This window comes from Haliotis rufescens, unplaced genomic scaffold (genome assembly GCF_023055435.1).
Source record: "Haliotis rufescens isolate VD_foot unplaced genomic scaffold, xgHalRufe1.0.p SCAF_6, whole genome shotgun sequence".
Classification (NCBI taxonomy): Eukaryota; Metazoa; Mollusca; class Gastropoda; order Lepetellida; family Haliotidae; genus Haliotis; species Haliotis rufescens.
This window is the reverse complement of record NW_025964334.1, coordinates 7,709,431-7,725,988: the sequence shown is the minus strand read 5'-3', so window position 1 is coordinate 7,725,988 and position 16,558 is coordinate 7,709,431. Positions and strand designations below refer to the sequence as shown.

Sequence of the window (16,558 nt, the reverse complement as noted above, 5' to 3'; positions counted from 1 at the left end):
GTTGTTTTGAATAAACTTTATAACAGATACATTTTGAATGTGTTTTAAATAAATTTCAAATTCGAACGAGTCATAAAAACATGGGGACAATATAATTTTCGAAACACACATGTACGTCTTCGAAATACAGCAGCTATGCTAGCTTTGTATATCGGTAGCAGTTCAAGCTTTCTGATTGGCTGAGCGGTCTCTAACTCATACATGTCAGAAAAAGCAGACGCTTTTCCTTTGCTAGAGAAACCACCGGGGACTGTGAAAATGGCTAGTTACTGGTACTTATCTAGTCCATGTAGGACTGTTACTTTTGTGTTTGCTAGCCATTACATGGAAATGGCAGATGATTCTTTAAGTTAAAATACTCATTACAGTATATATTTTATGACTCATGAACATTCATTCATTTTCATTTAATTTTTCATTTTAATAAGCTGAGCTTAATTCATTTATCTCTTGTCTTCTCTTGTCTCTGTGTATTGTAGCGTATCGAATCATGATGTAAGTATCGAGATACGTATCGTATCGTGACCTAAGTGTATCGTTGCAGCCCTAATTGGCAGGGAAGTCAGTTATTCTGTAAGGTTCTATCACTTTCTGCTACAATGACATTCTGCGACTTCGGCCACTCCATAAACCTAGTTTAGTAAAAGTTCATCCTGTGACTTAAGTGTGCGAGTGATTATTGCTTAAAGCTGCATCAACAATCTTGTAGCTATTTGCAGTGAAGTCAGTTATTCCGTAAGGTTCAATCACTTTCTGCTACAATGACATTCTGTGACTTCGGCCACTCCATAAACCTAGTTTAGTAAAAGTTCATCCTGCGACTTAAGTGTGCGAGTGATTATTACTTACAATCTTGTAGCTATTGGCATGATCCTGCAATTAAATGCTCTCGTATTAACACTTAATCTAAGTAAATTATGGAAAAGACATGCTCAGGCTACCAGATGCCAACAGTTTTGACACTGATTGCAAGGATTCCTATGTTGATGTCTGTGATGTTTCAGGACCAACATGGCCGCCATGTGAAGACCTATGAGATATCCCTCCGTGACAAAGAGTTCCAGAAGGGCCCGTGGAAGCAGGACAATGTGGAAACCGAGGCCTGCATGGTCATCGCAGGTGAGGACAGCTATCGGCCACTCTGTGCGTCAGTCCTGGCTGGGATAATCATTCCAGGCCCGTGACAGTGTTGTGTCAGGGGTAGATTTAACAACAAATTTGTATGTAGAAAGCAGGGCTTGCTCCTTTTAAAAGTAACTGGCCCTTCACCAAACTAACTGGCCTACTTCTTTGATAGGCATTTAGAAGTTGGAGTACTAAGTAAGGATAAGATTTATGGATGAACAACTTCTTTATTACAATTGAGAGCGACGTTTCGGTGTAGGTTCTATCATCGTTACCCATATGTAAAACATTGTTTCTTTAGTTCCAGAACCCTTTGGAGGAGCTCTGATAGTAGGCCAGGAGTCCATCACCTACCACAAGGGCGACAACTACATACCTGTGGCGCCCCCGGCCATCAAGGTCTGTTGGCATTTGATAATACTGGACTCAATACTGAGGGTGTTTAGAAATGCCATACGCTCCTATGACAACAAAGTTACAATGTAGTGACGTCCCCATGAATGTTTAATGAATGTTGCGGTATAGCTCCCATTTACTTGTGCATGAAGCAATATGCAGCATAATGTAAAATGGGCATTAATTCACTTTCAGTTGATATATATTGCAGTATCTTTGTCGATTTGACTTTCTCAGCGTCATTGCTTCATGTTCATATAAATTCATTTAAGTCTGTCTAAAAAATATTTGAAGGACAGTAGATGACAGCTCACAATGGACATTTGTGAAGATCCCAGTTAGCATTGATCTTCAGCAACCCATGTTTGTCGTATGAGGCGACTACACTTGTAAGAGGCGACTAATGGGTTCCCAATTGTATCCCCATTGTGAAGATCGATGCTCATGATGTCAATCACTGGATTGTCTGGTCCAGACTCAATTATTTACACACCGCTGTCATATAGCTGGAATATTTGCTAAGATCCCAGTTAGCATTGATCTTCAGCAACCCATGTTTGTCGTATGTGGCGACTACACTTGTAAGAGGCGACTAATGGGTTCCCAATTGTATCCCCATTGTGAAGATCGATGCTCATAATGTCAATCACTGGATTGTCTGGTCCAGACTCAATTATTTACACATCGCTGTCATATAGCTGGAATATTTGCTGAGTGCGGCGTTCAACAACAAACATAATAAACACAGAACCAGACCAGCAGACATTTTTGTAAGGATAAAACAATCATGCTTACACACTGAAATTATTTTTCAGCAAAATGCGCTGACATGTTATGGCAAGGTAGACACGAACGGCTCGCGGTACCTGCTGGGGGACATGGCGGGGAGACTTTTCATGTTGCTCTTGGAGAAGGAGGAGAAAATGGACGGCACAGCAGTGGTCAAGGATCTCAAAGTGGAACTCTTGGGAGAGGTCAGTTGTGGACTAAAAGTGGGGATGCTGCTTTGAAACTCAATTCACAATTTACCCGTGAAGATCTGGGGTAGAATAAATCTTCAGCAACCCATGCTTGACGTAAGAGGCGACTTATTTACAGACCGCCGTCATATAGCTGGAATATTGCTGAGTGCGGCATTAAGCAACAAACAAACAAACAATACAAAATTTATTTAAGGATATTAAGGAGTTATAAGAGAGCTGATATTATTGCCATTTTTTGTATTTCTGTTGGCTAGCTAATGTTGTCACATCTTCTATTTCATGCTAATGACTCTGTTGAGATTTCGCGGTAGCATAGGTCCCCAGTACCACTTGTTTTGTATGCTCTCTGGGGACTCAGAATAGGTCCTTAGTACTCCATGCTTGTTTTCTGTGGAGCCTCTGGTATATAATCCATTCCCAGTACCCCATGCTTGACTCCCTGTGGGGATTCCGGGACACAATACCCAGTACCCCATGCTTGACTCTCTGTGGGGATTTCGGGACACAATACCAAATACCCCATGCTTGACTCCCTGTGGGGATTCCGGGACACAATACATAGTACCCCATGCTTGACTCCCTGTGGGGATTCCGGGACACAATACCCAGTACCCCATGCTTGACTCTCTGTGGGGATTCCGGGACACAATACCCAGTACTCCATGCTTGACTCTCTGTGGGGATTCCGGGACACAATACCCAGTACCCCATGCTTGACTCCCTGTGGGGATTCCGGGACACAATACCCAGTACCCCATGCTTGACTCTCTGGGGATTCCGGGACAGAATACTTTCCCAGTACCCATGCTTGTCTCTCTGTGGGAATTCCGGGACAGAATACTTTCCCAGTACCCCATGCTTGACTCTCTGTGGGGATTCCGGGACACAATACCCAGTACCCCATGCTTGACTCCCTGCGGGGATTCCAGGACACAATACCCAGTACCCCATGCATGACTCCCTGTGGGGATTCCCTGACAGAATACTTCCCCAGTACCCCATGCTTGACTCTCTGTGGGGATTCCAGGACACAATACCCAGTACCCCATGCTTGACTCCCTGTGGGGATTCCGGGACACAATACCCAGTACCCATGCTTGTCTCTCTGCGGGGATTCCGGGACAGAATACTTCCCCAGTACCCCATGCTTGACTCCCTGTGGGGATTCCGGGACACAATACCCAGTACCCCATGCTTGACTCCCCGTGGGGATTCCGGGACACACTACACCCAGTACCCCATGCTTGACTCCCTTGTGGGGATTCCCTGACAGAATACTTCCCCAGTACCCCATGCTTGACTCCCTGTGGGGATTCCGGGACACAATACCCAGTACCCCATGCTTGACTCCCTGTGGGGATTCCGGGACACAATACCCAGTACCCCATGCTTGACTCCCTGTGGGGATTCCGGGACACAATACCCAGTACCCATGCTTGTCTCTCTGCGGGGATTCCGGGACAGAATACTTCCCCAGTACCCCATGCTTGACTCCCTGTGGGGATTCCGGGACACAATACCCAGTACCCATGCTTGTCTCTCTGCGGGGATTCCGGGACAGAATACTTCCCCAGTACCCCATGCTTGACTCCCTGTGGGGATTCCGGGACACAATACCCAGTACCCCATGCTTGACTCCCTGTGGGGATTCCAGGACACAATATCCAGTACCCCATGCTTGACTCCCTGTGGGGATTCCGGGACACAATACCCAGTACCCCATGCTTGACTCCCTGTGGGGATTCCAGGACACAATACCAAATACCCCATGCTTGACTCCCTGTGGGGATTCCAGGACACAATACCCAGTACCCCATGCTTGACTCCCTGTGGGGATTCCGGGACACACTATACCCAGTACCCCATGCTTGACTCCCTGTGGGGATTCCGGGACACAATACCCAGTACCCCATGCTTGACTCCCCGTGGGGATTCCGGGACACACTACACCCAGTACCCCATGCTTGACTCCCTTGTGGGGATTTCCTGACAGAATACTTCCCCAGTACCCCATGCTTGACTCCCTGTGGGGATTCCGGGACACAATACCCAGTACCCCATGCTTGACTCCCTGTGGGGATTCCGGGACACAATACCCAGTACCCCATGCTTGACTCCCTGTGGGGATTCCGGGACACAATACATAGTACCCCATGCTTGTTGTATAATAATGAGAGTAATGAGAATTGGAGCACTATCCTGAATCGATCATTAGCCCTCATTGTGTATGGGACCGCCTCCCTGGTCTAATGGTAGAGCGTCCGCCCGGAGAGCGGAAGGTCCGGGGTTCGATCCCCAGCCACTTCATACCAAAAGACGTTAAAAGATGGTACTTGTTGTTACCCTGTCTGGCGCTCGGCATTAAGGTGCTAAAACAAGGACTGGTCAGCTCGGAGTCAGTTTACTGTGTCTGAGTGGGGTATTCATGTTAAACTGCGGCATGGTATCTGGTATCTCAGTGTGCTAGCACTATAAATCGGCATCAATCTGGACTAGTACAAGCAGCCACACACACACACATACACGTGCATGCACGTCGCTATGTAAGTGCAATAATCTTGGGACGCGACGTTAAACCCCATTTCATCTCACCTCATCTCACCTAAACCATAGGTCTGTTAGCAGGAAAACAAGAGCTAGTCTGAACAGTTTGCTTGAGATAGGGGTCGACAGCAGTAGAAACACAGTTTTGGTCCACTTGTCCTTATAATGATAACATATAGCAAAACCCTTATGAATGGCAAATTTCTGCTTGTCCTTATGCAGGGTATGAAACTCCCAAAAATTTCAGCCAGACCACAGGACTGGCTAGCTGAAATACTTGCCAGCCCTGACCAAAACCTGCCTGCCCACTATAATCATATGTTTCTCAGGATAAGCTAACGGGATTTCTTTTAGGTTACATTTTATCATTCATCTTTACATGTGAATTAATGATTATCATCGGGAAATATTTAGAATATTGTCACATATGAAATATAACCCGACCGTCGGGCAGGGGGATTTGAAAATCTGGCAGCCCGAGTTGAAATCAACCCGTCTCGGACGGTCGGGCAGGCAGGTATTTCGAACACTGCCTTATGATACCTTAACTATTGGGCAGTTTGGCAACGACTACAGAACTAGTGCCAATTTCTAACACTGGTCTAGCGGCGTAGATACTGTGTTCTCTTATCAATCAAGATATTGATTCATTAAAGAAGTAAGCCCCCATATTCTCTCATCTTCATTCCTGCAGAAATGAAAACTTGTCCTGCAATGTGTGTTGTTTTAGCATCCTCTTCTTACTTGCAGACAACAATCGCAGAATGCATCACATACTTGGACAATGGTGTTGTTTTCATCGGATCGCGTCTTGGAGACTCCCATCTAGTCAAGGTACTGAGTTTTTTCTTTATGATTTCATACATAGTATTAGCTATGAGAGTCATGGAAAATGTTTTTCAGGATTTGCGATGTTATAGGCCACCACAATTAAATTGGGGGTCACAGGTGGCCTAGTCGTCTGAGGCGCCGCGATTCGCTGTGCAGAGTTGCGTCCCTTGGGCACGCCAGAAACCTATGACTGTGGGTTCGAATCCCGGTTCGGCCCGATTATGTTTCTAGGTTTGTCAGCACCATACCCGTGCTCGTGGGTTTCACCGAAGTGATAAACGTCTGAGACCTGCATCACTTCGGGCTTTCCTCCCACATTAAGCTGCACGCCGCAATATAACTGGAATACTGTTAAAGGCGGCGTTAAACCTAACTCACTCACTCACACACTCACAATTAAATTGCATGAGAAACATGTCTACTTTCAGGTGTAACTATAGTAATCCATTTTGTCCTTAGGTTGTGCAGCAAGCTTCTAGTATGAAAAGTTTTTATGCTCAGATTAGCAGGCTTTTGAATTTGTCATGGACAAAGTGTTCGCTCGTCATGCCGAAGACCCAGGGTCGATTCCCGATATGGGTACAATGTGTGAAGCCCATTTTTACATCATGCTGGAATATTGCTAAAAGCGGCGTAAAACCTCACACTCACTCACTCACTCACTCACTCACTCACTCACTCACTCACTCACTCACTGTCATGGACAATTTTCGGGTCATGAGGATATGACTGCCTCCGTGGTCTACTGGATAGAGCGTCTTCCCAGAGGATGAATGCCAGGGGTTCGATTCTATGGCCCCTTCATACCAAAAGATGGTACTTGTTGTTTCCCTGTCTGCGCTCAGCATTGAGGGATAAAACAAGGGCTGGTCGACTCACGAGTCCTTATAATGTCTGAATGGAGTATTCATGTCAAACTGCGGCATGGTATCTCAGTGAGATAGCACTATGAAAACGGCATTAGTCCGGACGAGTACAAGCAGGCGCACGCATGCACATGCATGGACATCATAATGTGACATTTTGAGCAAGATGTTAAACCCCATCTTACTTAACTATTGATCATGTTTTTGGAAAAGTATTGATAATGATAATTGCATTCACATCATGTACACTGTGTTTGACCAATGTTTCACCTTGGCTTACAGCTGAATGTGGATTCGGATGAAAGTGGATCGTATGTGCAGGTCATGGAGACGTTCACCAACCTCGGACCCATTGTTGACATGTGTGTCGTCGACCTTGAGAGACAGGGTCAGGGACAGGTCGGTGGTTGAAATCTAAGTTATTTTCAACACATACACATGCATGGTAGAATTAGTCAGCAGTTCTGTGTATCATCACGGAGTACTGAAGATCTACTCCTTACTGTTTAAGGACGGCAACAGGGGTGGTGTTTAAAGGATTTTGCTGGTGTCCACTGACTTGATATGGCTGTACTAGCTTTTTGCTAAATTAATGTAAGAACTCAATCTTTTAATACGTGTCAGGACTTCTGTACCCACATAATTAATACACAGCCCCCATTTCTTGTCTACAGGCTATGGACTATGAACATTTAATGAACTGAGTCGAACCGGGTGGATTTTTTACAGGTGGCTGTCACGTAGCTGGAATATTGCTGAGTGTGACATTCAACATTATAAGGGTCTCCTGTAGCAGTCTATTGGCCTCATCTGCCACATACCCACTGGGGCGTCTGTTTGGCATCCAGTTAAACAACAAACAAACAAACATCTGACATAGCCAGTAGTTTACCTGGACACACACATGTAATGGTTCTGTGGCTGCTACTCTTGCAGCTGGTCACTTGCTCCGGGGCCTACAAGGAAGGATCACTGAGGATCATCCGAAATGGAATCGGTATCCACGAACACGCCACCATTGATCTGCCAGGAATTAAAGGTACATTAACTGATGGCGAAAGGGAATAACCCTTAGTTAATGTATTGCTTCTTTCCTATGAATTATTTCCATTTTTAGTTGTGAGGTAGATTACTGTAAATCGTGAAATTAATGCGTCTCAAAAAGAATGCGTCTCAAAAAGAATGCGACCGCTGGCCCCTAGTCAATAATGCGACTCAATATGAATGCAACACCCCCCTCCTCCCAAGCATCAGTGGATTTATATCTAAAGAAAATGTCCTCTGTCAGGTTTACAGGAGAATCCTCACCCTCATCCAACCTAACATTAATCCAATCACACACCAAATAGTACCGCTCATTAGCACTGATTAGAATACTTCCGCTAAAATAATACATGCATGTGTCGGCCTTTGATGCAGTCGCAAAGAACAAAGACACCGTGTTGCGTGGGTGGCGTCTGTCTGGACTTGCAGGTGTGATCAGTGATGACCTAAGTTTGTAGAACTCTTGTCTTGACCCCAGCAGTGACAATTCACAGGATGTAATTAGTGTTTGAATGGCATTGTTTATATACTTGTTACAAGTGCTGCTCAATAAACAGTGATGTGGAATACATAGTTGTTTGTTGTCAGCGTATGTCTGAGTTGGTATTTCTGCTATCCAAAATGTCTTATTGTTGATATAAATGAGTTGTTTTATAATGCGAGCAAAGACCACCTGCATTTTTCGCATTTAATTCACGCTTGCGTTAATTTCAAGATTTACAGTATCTGCTATCAACTGACATGGCTCATTGTCCTTTCAAGCACTGTTTCTATAAGCATGGGGTCCTTGCCACTACCCTAATGTTAGCAATAAAGAGGGTTTGGCATGCTTCTGCTTCTGAACAAAAAGGGGCGATCGGGTAGCCTAGTGGTTAAAGCGTTCGCTCGATTCCTGACATGGGTACAATGTGTGAAGCCCATTACTGGTGTCCCCTGCCATGATATTGCTGGAATATTGCTAAAAGCGGCGTAAAACCAAACTCACTCACTCTGAACCAAACTGTTTGCAGGTCATTTTTTAGCCCATTTCACAGTCACGGATAATTATCGTGTAAATTAGTTTATATTTCAAAGAGATTCATTCTTTCTTATCAATCTGATAGTGCTTTAATCCATAATGCCAGGTTTATGTTTTTGCATGTACTAATCAGGACTGCATCTCATATTACTGTAACATATGAAGTTTGTGACAACTTGTCAGACGGACCAACTTGGGCGTTGTTGATATTGTTAAGCCACTGTTCCCCATATTTACTACACGGTATTCTCGGGTAACGAGTAATCATGTTTCACAAGAAGAAGAAAAAAGACATTTCACAGAAAACGTGTAATTTATTTGCAAATGCGAAATAACGTATCACAGCTATTCTTAACGTGAAATATCGAATCACAGCAAATTAATAGAGCCAATAACGTATAACGAAGGAGGTATTCCCTACCCGCAATAAACAATTAACCTGGTGCCTAGATCAAACACTATTGCAGAATACCCCAATGCCCTAAGAATCCCCCTTTGTTACTAGGAGCTGATAACTTTCCCTGCAATGTCATTGTCATGTTTATTGATATCATCTGCCAAAAGTGGTGGAGGAGGATGGGTGCTGTCCGTCAATTAATAAATCATTGTGTTTCCTAACTTATCAGTAAAGTAGTAAAATGCTTACTTCTATGTTTTGGGATGTTTTTATCTTTCATTTTTTGCTAATCCCATCAAAACAAATTGAAATCCCCAGTGTATTCAATGCTCATAGTGTCACTTGGTAGAATAGGTCTTCAGCAACCCATGCTTGTCGTAAATTGCGACTATGCTTGTTGTAAGAGGCGACTAACGGGATCAGGAAATCAGGCTTGCTCGTTGGTCGATGCATGTCACAGTATCCCAATTACATAGATCAATGCTCATGACGTCAATCACTGGATTGTCTGGTCCAGACTCAATCATCACAAACCATAAATATATAGCTGGAATATTGCTGTGTGCAGCATGAAACATGAAACAAAGAAACAAAATGAGATGGTTAAAGTGTCGTAGACTTTTGGGAACAAGTCGCAGGCAGCTTCTGTGGTCTTGCACTAACCAGAACATACCATTGTTAAGCAGGGGATGTGTATTTCATGATTGTTCACTTCAGGAATCTGGCCCCTGAGGGTGAACTCCCCGGACTTCGACAATTTGCTCGTGCTTTCTTTTGTTGGACAAAGTCGGTGAGTATTTACAAGTTATTTCTTATCCTGATACAGCAATGTGTTGCTTATCCTGCATTATGTGAAAATGGCAGTTAACAAGACCATCTTTAAAATTAAAAAATGGACAGTTTGTAAGGGCAGCATGTCTGTTGGGTGAAAAGCAGTAATGTGGAGTTTAAGTGACGTCATCACATCGGGATTACATGGTCTCATCTGCTGGGTCCTGCCTCACACTGCAGGATAAGCATACAAATGTAAAGAATATTTGGATTTGACAAATATTTCAAATTTCCTCTTTCTTCGATCCAATGACACAGAAACAAAACGTGCCTCTCTGCCAGGGGGCACTTTCCACCAGGTCACCACTCAGAGTTACCTCCTCTTATAAACCTCTGATGACGTGACACTGCAGTAACAAAAGGTTCTTCTAAATGTTGATAAACTTCCAAGGTCAGGCAATACGTTTTATAAAGTTGCCTCTTGATGTGAACTCAATTGTGTTTGATGATTGGTTCCATGACGTGAATCGAACCTGCAACCTCACATATCGCGTTAAGTTTGTAACCCACTGTTTTCCCACTGAGCTACTGGGGCAGGTGATAAGAAGTTGTTCAGTTTATCATGTCATGACTCTAGCTAGTCCATGCTGCACGTGTAAGTTTTTTCTTTTGCACCCTTTGAGCGAAATCCTTTTATACCACGATACACTGTATTGTTTCACCACAAGGTATGTCGATGTTTTCATATTTTTCAAGGTATTTCTTGCATTTAGACGGTTCATAAGTTGGATAAAACACCCCTCCTCGGTTTTGGTTGGAAAAACTTCTTTTTTGTGTGTGTAAAACCTTGACCTCAGGAAAAGGCCAAGGACAGGATTAGGTGTGTTTTTCGATACTTGAACAATATTAGACGCCATGGTGATGTGTCTGTGAAATCTGCTGTTCAATCAGAGGTGGTTTTCATGATGTAAAGTCTCTGATTGACCAGTCAGAATCAAGTAGAATTCTCAATACATTATAGTCAGGTCCATGTACCAAGTAAAGGTAATCCCATGTGTTTGGTGTTGCAGTGTTCTCATGTTGAATGGTGAAGAGGTGGAGGAGACAGAAATGGCTGGATTTGACGGGGACCAGCAGACATTCTTCTGTGGCAATGTTGTTGGGAACCAGTTGGTGCAGGTTAGTAACAATGGCAATGTGAATCCTACTCGTCAGGCAGTATGTCTACACACGTGCCCCAGTCATCTATTGCATGCAAGTCTCTATGGAGAGTTGGGGGCGGTCGGGTAGCCTAGTGGTTAAAGCGTTCGCTCATCACGCCGAAGACCCGGGTTCGATTCCCGACATGGGTACAATGTGTGAAGCCCATTTCTGGTGTCCCCCGCCGTGATATCGCTGGAATACTGCTAAAAGGGGCGTAAAACATACTCACTCACTCACTATGGAGAGTTGTGTCCCTTAGGCATGCCAGAACCCTATTAGCATAGATTCAAATCCCAGCTTCACCCAATGTTCCTAGGGGGGGCACGGGTGGCCCAGTCGTCTAAGGCGCCGCGATTCACTGTGCAGAGTTGCGTCCCTTGGGCACGCCAGAAACTTATGATTGTGGGTTCGAATCCCGGTTCACCCCAATTAGGCTTCTAGGTTTGTCAGCACCATACCTGTGCTCGTGGGTTTCACCGAAGTGGTAAACATGTGAGACCTGCATCACTTCGGGCTTTCCTCCCACATCAAGCTGACATGCCGTGATATAACTGGAATACTGTTAAAAGCGGCATTAAACCCAACTCACTCACTGTGTTCCTAGGTTTGTCAGCACTGTCCTCAGGGTTTCACTGAAGTGGTAAACATCTCAAACCTGCATTGCTTTGGGCTCTCCTCGGACAACCTGATCACGCTGACACCCCATGAGCCTAGTGGTTAAAGCATGCCCTGCACACTCTGATTGCCTGGGTTCTACTCCCTACTGGGGTACAATGTGTGAAGCCTATTTCTGCTGTTCCCCACCATGGTATTGTTGAAATATTACTAAAAATTGGACCTGTGAAGATCCGTGGCAGAATAGGTCTTCTGCAACCCATGCTTGCCATAAAAGTCGACTATGCTTGTTGTAAGAGGTGAGTAAAAGGAGCGGGTGGTCAGGCTCGCTGACTTGGTTGATGCATGTCATTGTATTCCATTTGTGGTGGATCGATGCTCATGATGTCAATCACTGGATTGTCTGGTCCAGACTTGATTATTTACAGATCGCCATTTTCTAGCTGGAATATTGCTGAGTGTGATGTTGAACAACAAACAGACAAACTATCTACAAATTGCCTAAAACCGTATTCACTCATTCAAGGAAGAAGCACTTCATGTTGATGTTCTCTGCAGATCACCCCCAGTTCTATCCGGCTGATCAGCTGTGACAGCAAGACATTGGTGGCTGAGTGGAAACATCCCTCGGGGAAGAACATCAGTCTGGCCAGTTGTAACACCTGTCAGGCTGTCGTCGCCATCGGCAGCGAGCTCTACTATCTCAAGATACTCACAGGAGATATTAAGGAAGTCAGGCAAGTAGAGTTCAGCATTTGGTAGAGATAACATTCTACTGAGTAATGATCCTTGGTTCATCAGCACTATGGTTGTACATGTTGAAATACTTATGAAATACTGTTGATTATTTATGAAATACCTACGAAATGCTGTTGATTACTTATGAAATACTTACGAAATGCTGTTGATTACTTATGAAATACTTATGAAATGCTGTTGATTACTTATGAAATACTTATGAAATACTGTTGATTACTTATGAAATACCTACGAAATACTGTTGATTACTTATGAAATACTTACGAAATGCTGTTGATAACTTATGAAATACTTACGAAATGCTGTTTACTTATGAAATACCTACGAAATGCTGTTGATTACTTATGAAACACTTACAAAATGCTGTTGATTACTTATGAAATACCTACGAAATGCTGTTGATTACTTATGAAACACTTACGAAATGCTGTTGATTACTTATGAAATACTTACGAAATGCTGTTTAATTACATTTTCTTGTGTTCTAGTTGTAGATTCTCAAATAATTGTTTGCATTATTTCAACTAAAAGCAGACGCGATTTGTCTCTTTAATTTTTGCGATTTTTTAATATTACTAATGTAGGAATGCAGGCACATAACTTTGAAGATGGGCAGGCAGCACTTATGGGTCACCTGCCCAACTCTCTTGTTGGGTTTTAAACTTATTCAAACACTGATGAGCAATGATTCTATGAGAGGACTGTACCATCCCTGGAATAAGTGTTGATATTGTTGTTTGTGTGCAGCCACGCCACCATGGAGCATGAGGTGGCTTGTGTCGACATCAGTCTCACCAAGACGGGCAAGGATGAGGCGGAGCTGTGTGCTGTGGGGCTGTGGACAGACATATCCGTCCGTGTCCTCAAACTCCCCAACTTCGATAGTCTGCATGTGGAGATGCTGGGTGGAGGTGAGATACAGGGGTGCATTCGGGTGACATGTTTTCTCTGTCCTCTGGGAACTCTTTTCTTGAAGTTTTCACTACCTTTCAGAAATGAGTAGAGATAAACAATAAGTATGAGTCAGGATAAGAATAAATAATAATTTTACCTGTAAAAATACATATTTGGAGGCTATATGTAGCTTATTCTGAACCATAGATAGGTGGTAATAGTGTAACGCTATGAGCATTCACCTGGGGAATGAATTCACTCTATTATTGAAGGGCTTCTCAGCAGATACCATGCCACCATTTCTTACTCTGATGTACTGTTTGCAGAGATCATCCCCCGGTCCATCCTGCTGACGACGTTTGAAGGCATCCACTATTTACTGTGTGCTCTGGGAGATGGGTCTCTGTTCTACTTCAATCTCAGCGTCGGCGAACAGACGAAAGGTACACAAACAAATCATTCCAAGTAGCAAGGCCTCGGGATTTAGGATGCCACCCACAGTGTCAGTCTGAAGGAGGGAGGCACAAACAATTCAGTGTTCAGATTACTTCCCTTAGTTGTGCCAGGATCTACTGTTTGTAGGTTTGACTCCAAGGCTCAGCCAATTATGACTCTTGAATTGTCAGCACTGAAGGTTTCAAGAAACTTTTTGTGCCACTTTCGTCACGAATTTATCTGAAGTGAAGTCCTCAATGGCATGTTGCTTAACATTAGAGTTTGAGAGAAAGATGTAAAGGCATTGAAAATCTTATGTTAGAAACCTTCTTTAGAAATAAATATCCGTAGAAAAGGTTTGATATTTTTTAAACGAGCTAGTGGACATACTTCAAGGGCATATCCAGCATTTTTAAAAGGGAGGGGTCCAAAATATCAAAATCCTCTCTCATAATTTTACTGCATGGCTGAAATAATGCTGATGCGACGTTAAATTTTATCTCAGTCACTCACTAATTTTACTGCCTACAACATACTACATTTGGTTTTCAAAAGGGGGGTGTCTGGAATCCCAGCATCCCCCTCTGGATCTGCCTATGTCCTTAAACATGTTGAGTGATGTTGTTGTCCGATGCAGGTATTCTGAATGAGAAGAAGAAGGTGACCCTGGGGACACAACCCACAGTCCTGCGCACCTTCAAGTCGCTCTCGACCACCAACATCTTCGCCTGTTCCGACAGGCCCACGGTCATCTACTCCTCCAATCACAAGCTTGTTTTCTCCAATGTTAATCTCCGAGAAGTCAACCATATGTGTCCACTTAACTCCGATGGCTATCGGGACAGGTCTGTAAACCTACCTTGTCTACTGGTCATTACAACCCGTGAAGATTCCGGGTTAGAATAGGTCTTCAGCAACCCATGCTTGCCGCAAAAGGTGACCATGCTTGTTGTAAGAAGCGACTAACGGGATCGGGTGGTCAGACTGGCATAGTTGGTTGATGCATGTCATCGTATCCCAATTGCGTGGATCGAAGCTCATGATGTCAATCACTGGACTGTCTGACCCAGACTGGATTATTTACAGACCGCCGTCATATAGCTGGAATATTGCTGAGTGCGGCGTTAAACAAAAAAACAAACAAGCTAGCTAAGTCGTTAACAGTTATTATAGCTAAAATGGATAGAATTATCATTAAACCGCCCGCACGTTATCAGAAATGAGCGGGCCACTGTAACTTGATAATGCCCTCATATTGCTTGACGACGGGCCATTATCAAGCCCGTTGTGAGGTGACGTCATAGGGTAGAGAAAGCGACGTCACGTATTATAGTGACGTCATCCGGTTTGTTCTATGACGTTTCCATGTTTGTAAAATGGGGTCAGTGACATTCGTGTTGATTGCAGTAAATGTTTCAAAACTGATGTTGTTGTTTCGTTTTATTTGATAACAAATTCCATCCATTTTAGCTATAATAACGATAACGCTATTTTTCAGGGCATTATCATATGCAGAAGCCCTCGGTCTTTTCAACTGCCCTCCTTCGTCGGGCAGTTAATGGAAAACCTCGGGCTTCTGCAAATGATAATGCCCTGAAAAATAGCGTTATCCTTATATGATCAGTCATGTTAATCAGGGCACTGTATTAATGTTCCAATTAATCCCCTGCTACACCAAATATCCAGGTTTGTTTCCCAGGACAGTGTGTCATTGTATGAAGATCATTCAACTACTTTACTTGAGAAATCTAACTCATAAACTAATTATTGTTACGCCAATGTCTTTTTTGTCTGGGGGGCACGGGTGGCCCAGTCGTCTGAGGCGCCATGATTCACTGTGCAGAGTTGCGTCCCTTGGGCACGCCAGAAACCTATGATTGTGGGTTCGAGTCCCGGCTCGCCCCGATTATGTTTCTAGGTTTGTCAGCACCATACCCGTGCTCGTGGGTTTCATCGAAGTGGTAAACGTCTGACACCTGCATCACTTGGGGCTTTCCTCCCACATTAAGCTGACATGCCGTGATATAACTGGAATACTGTTAAAAGCGGCGTTAAACCCAACTCACTAACTCACTCACTTTTCTGTCTGACAGTTTGGCTCTAGCCAGTGATAGTTCTCTGATTATCGGCACCATTGATGAAATCCAGAAACTTCACATCCGAACCATCCCCCTGGGAGAGTCTCCAAGGTAAGCCTCATCAGCTCTACCAGCAGCATCTCAGTCTGTGTTCGTAATCTAGTCTCCATTTTACTATCTTGCTCACGGGCGGTCGGGTAGCCTAGTGGTTAAAGCGTTCGCTCGTCACGCCGAAGACCGGGGTTCGATTCCCGACATGGGTACAATGTGTGAAGCCCATTTCTTGTGTCCCCCGCCGTGATATTGCTGGAATATTGCTAAAAGCGGCGTAAAACCATACTCACTCACTCACTCACTATCCTGCTCACACCAGTACATCATCTGATGTTAACCCCTCTGAAACCAATGGGTAACATGATTTAGTACTGATTCTACCATGACATTGATGAATGCTTGATTCTGATTGGTTAAAAAGAGGTTTCCTTTTTGTTATGGCAACCCCTTTCAAATATATTAAACCTTTTCGCACAAAACGCGTACGTATCAATACAACGATAGCCTACATATCGATTCATAAAAAGAATGGCTGCTGGTCAATC

The 16,558-nt window shown here is 43.9% G+C and overlaps 1 protein-coding gene across 2 annotated transcripts in view; it reads left to right on the top strand.

Moving 5' to 3' along the window:
• Positions 1-16,558, top strand: part of LOC124143974 (DNA damage-binding protein 1-like) — a 31,162-nt gene that overhangs the window by 4,657 nt on the left and 9,947 nt on the right. The window contains exons 6-18 of one of the 2 annotated variants that reach the window (XM_046513169.2): positions 1,005-1,119; positions 1,433-1,524; positions 2,337-2,495; positions 5,799-5,882; positions 7,028-7,144; positions 7,682-7,784; positions 9,922-9,994; positions 11,046-11,154; positions 12,352-12,530; positions 13,300-13,463; positions 13,773-13,889; positions 14,519-14,726; positions 15,975-16,070. In XM_046513169.2, coding sequence (XP_046369125.2) covers positions 1,005-1,119; positions 1,433-1,524; positions 2,337-2,495; positions 5,799-5,882; positions 7,028-7,144; positions 7,682-7,784; positions 9,922-9,994; positions 11,046-11,154; positions 12,352-12,530; positions 13,300-13,463; positions 13,773-13,889; positions 14,519-14,726; positions 15,975-16,070 — 1,616 coding nt within the window. Of the gene's footprint in view, positions 1-1,004; positions 1,120-1,426; positions 1,525-2,336; positions 2,496-5,798; positions 5,883-7,027; positions 7,145-7,681; positions 7,785-9,921; positions 9,995-11,045; positions 11,155-12,351; positions 12,531-13,299; positions 13,464-13,772; positions 13,890-14,518; positions 14,727-15,974; positions 16,071-16,558 lie in introns of both variants that reach the window. The other variant, XM_046513168.2, reaches the window with a different exon arrangement.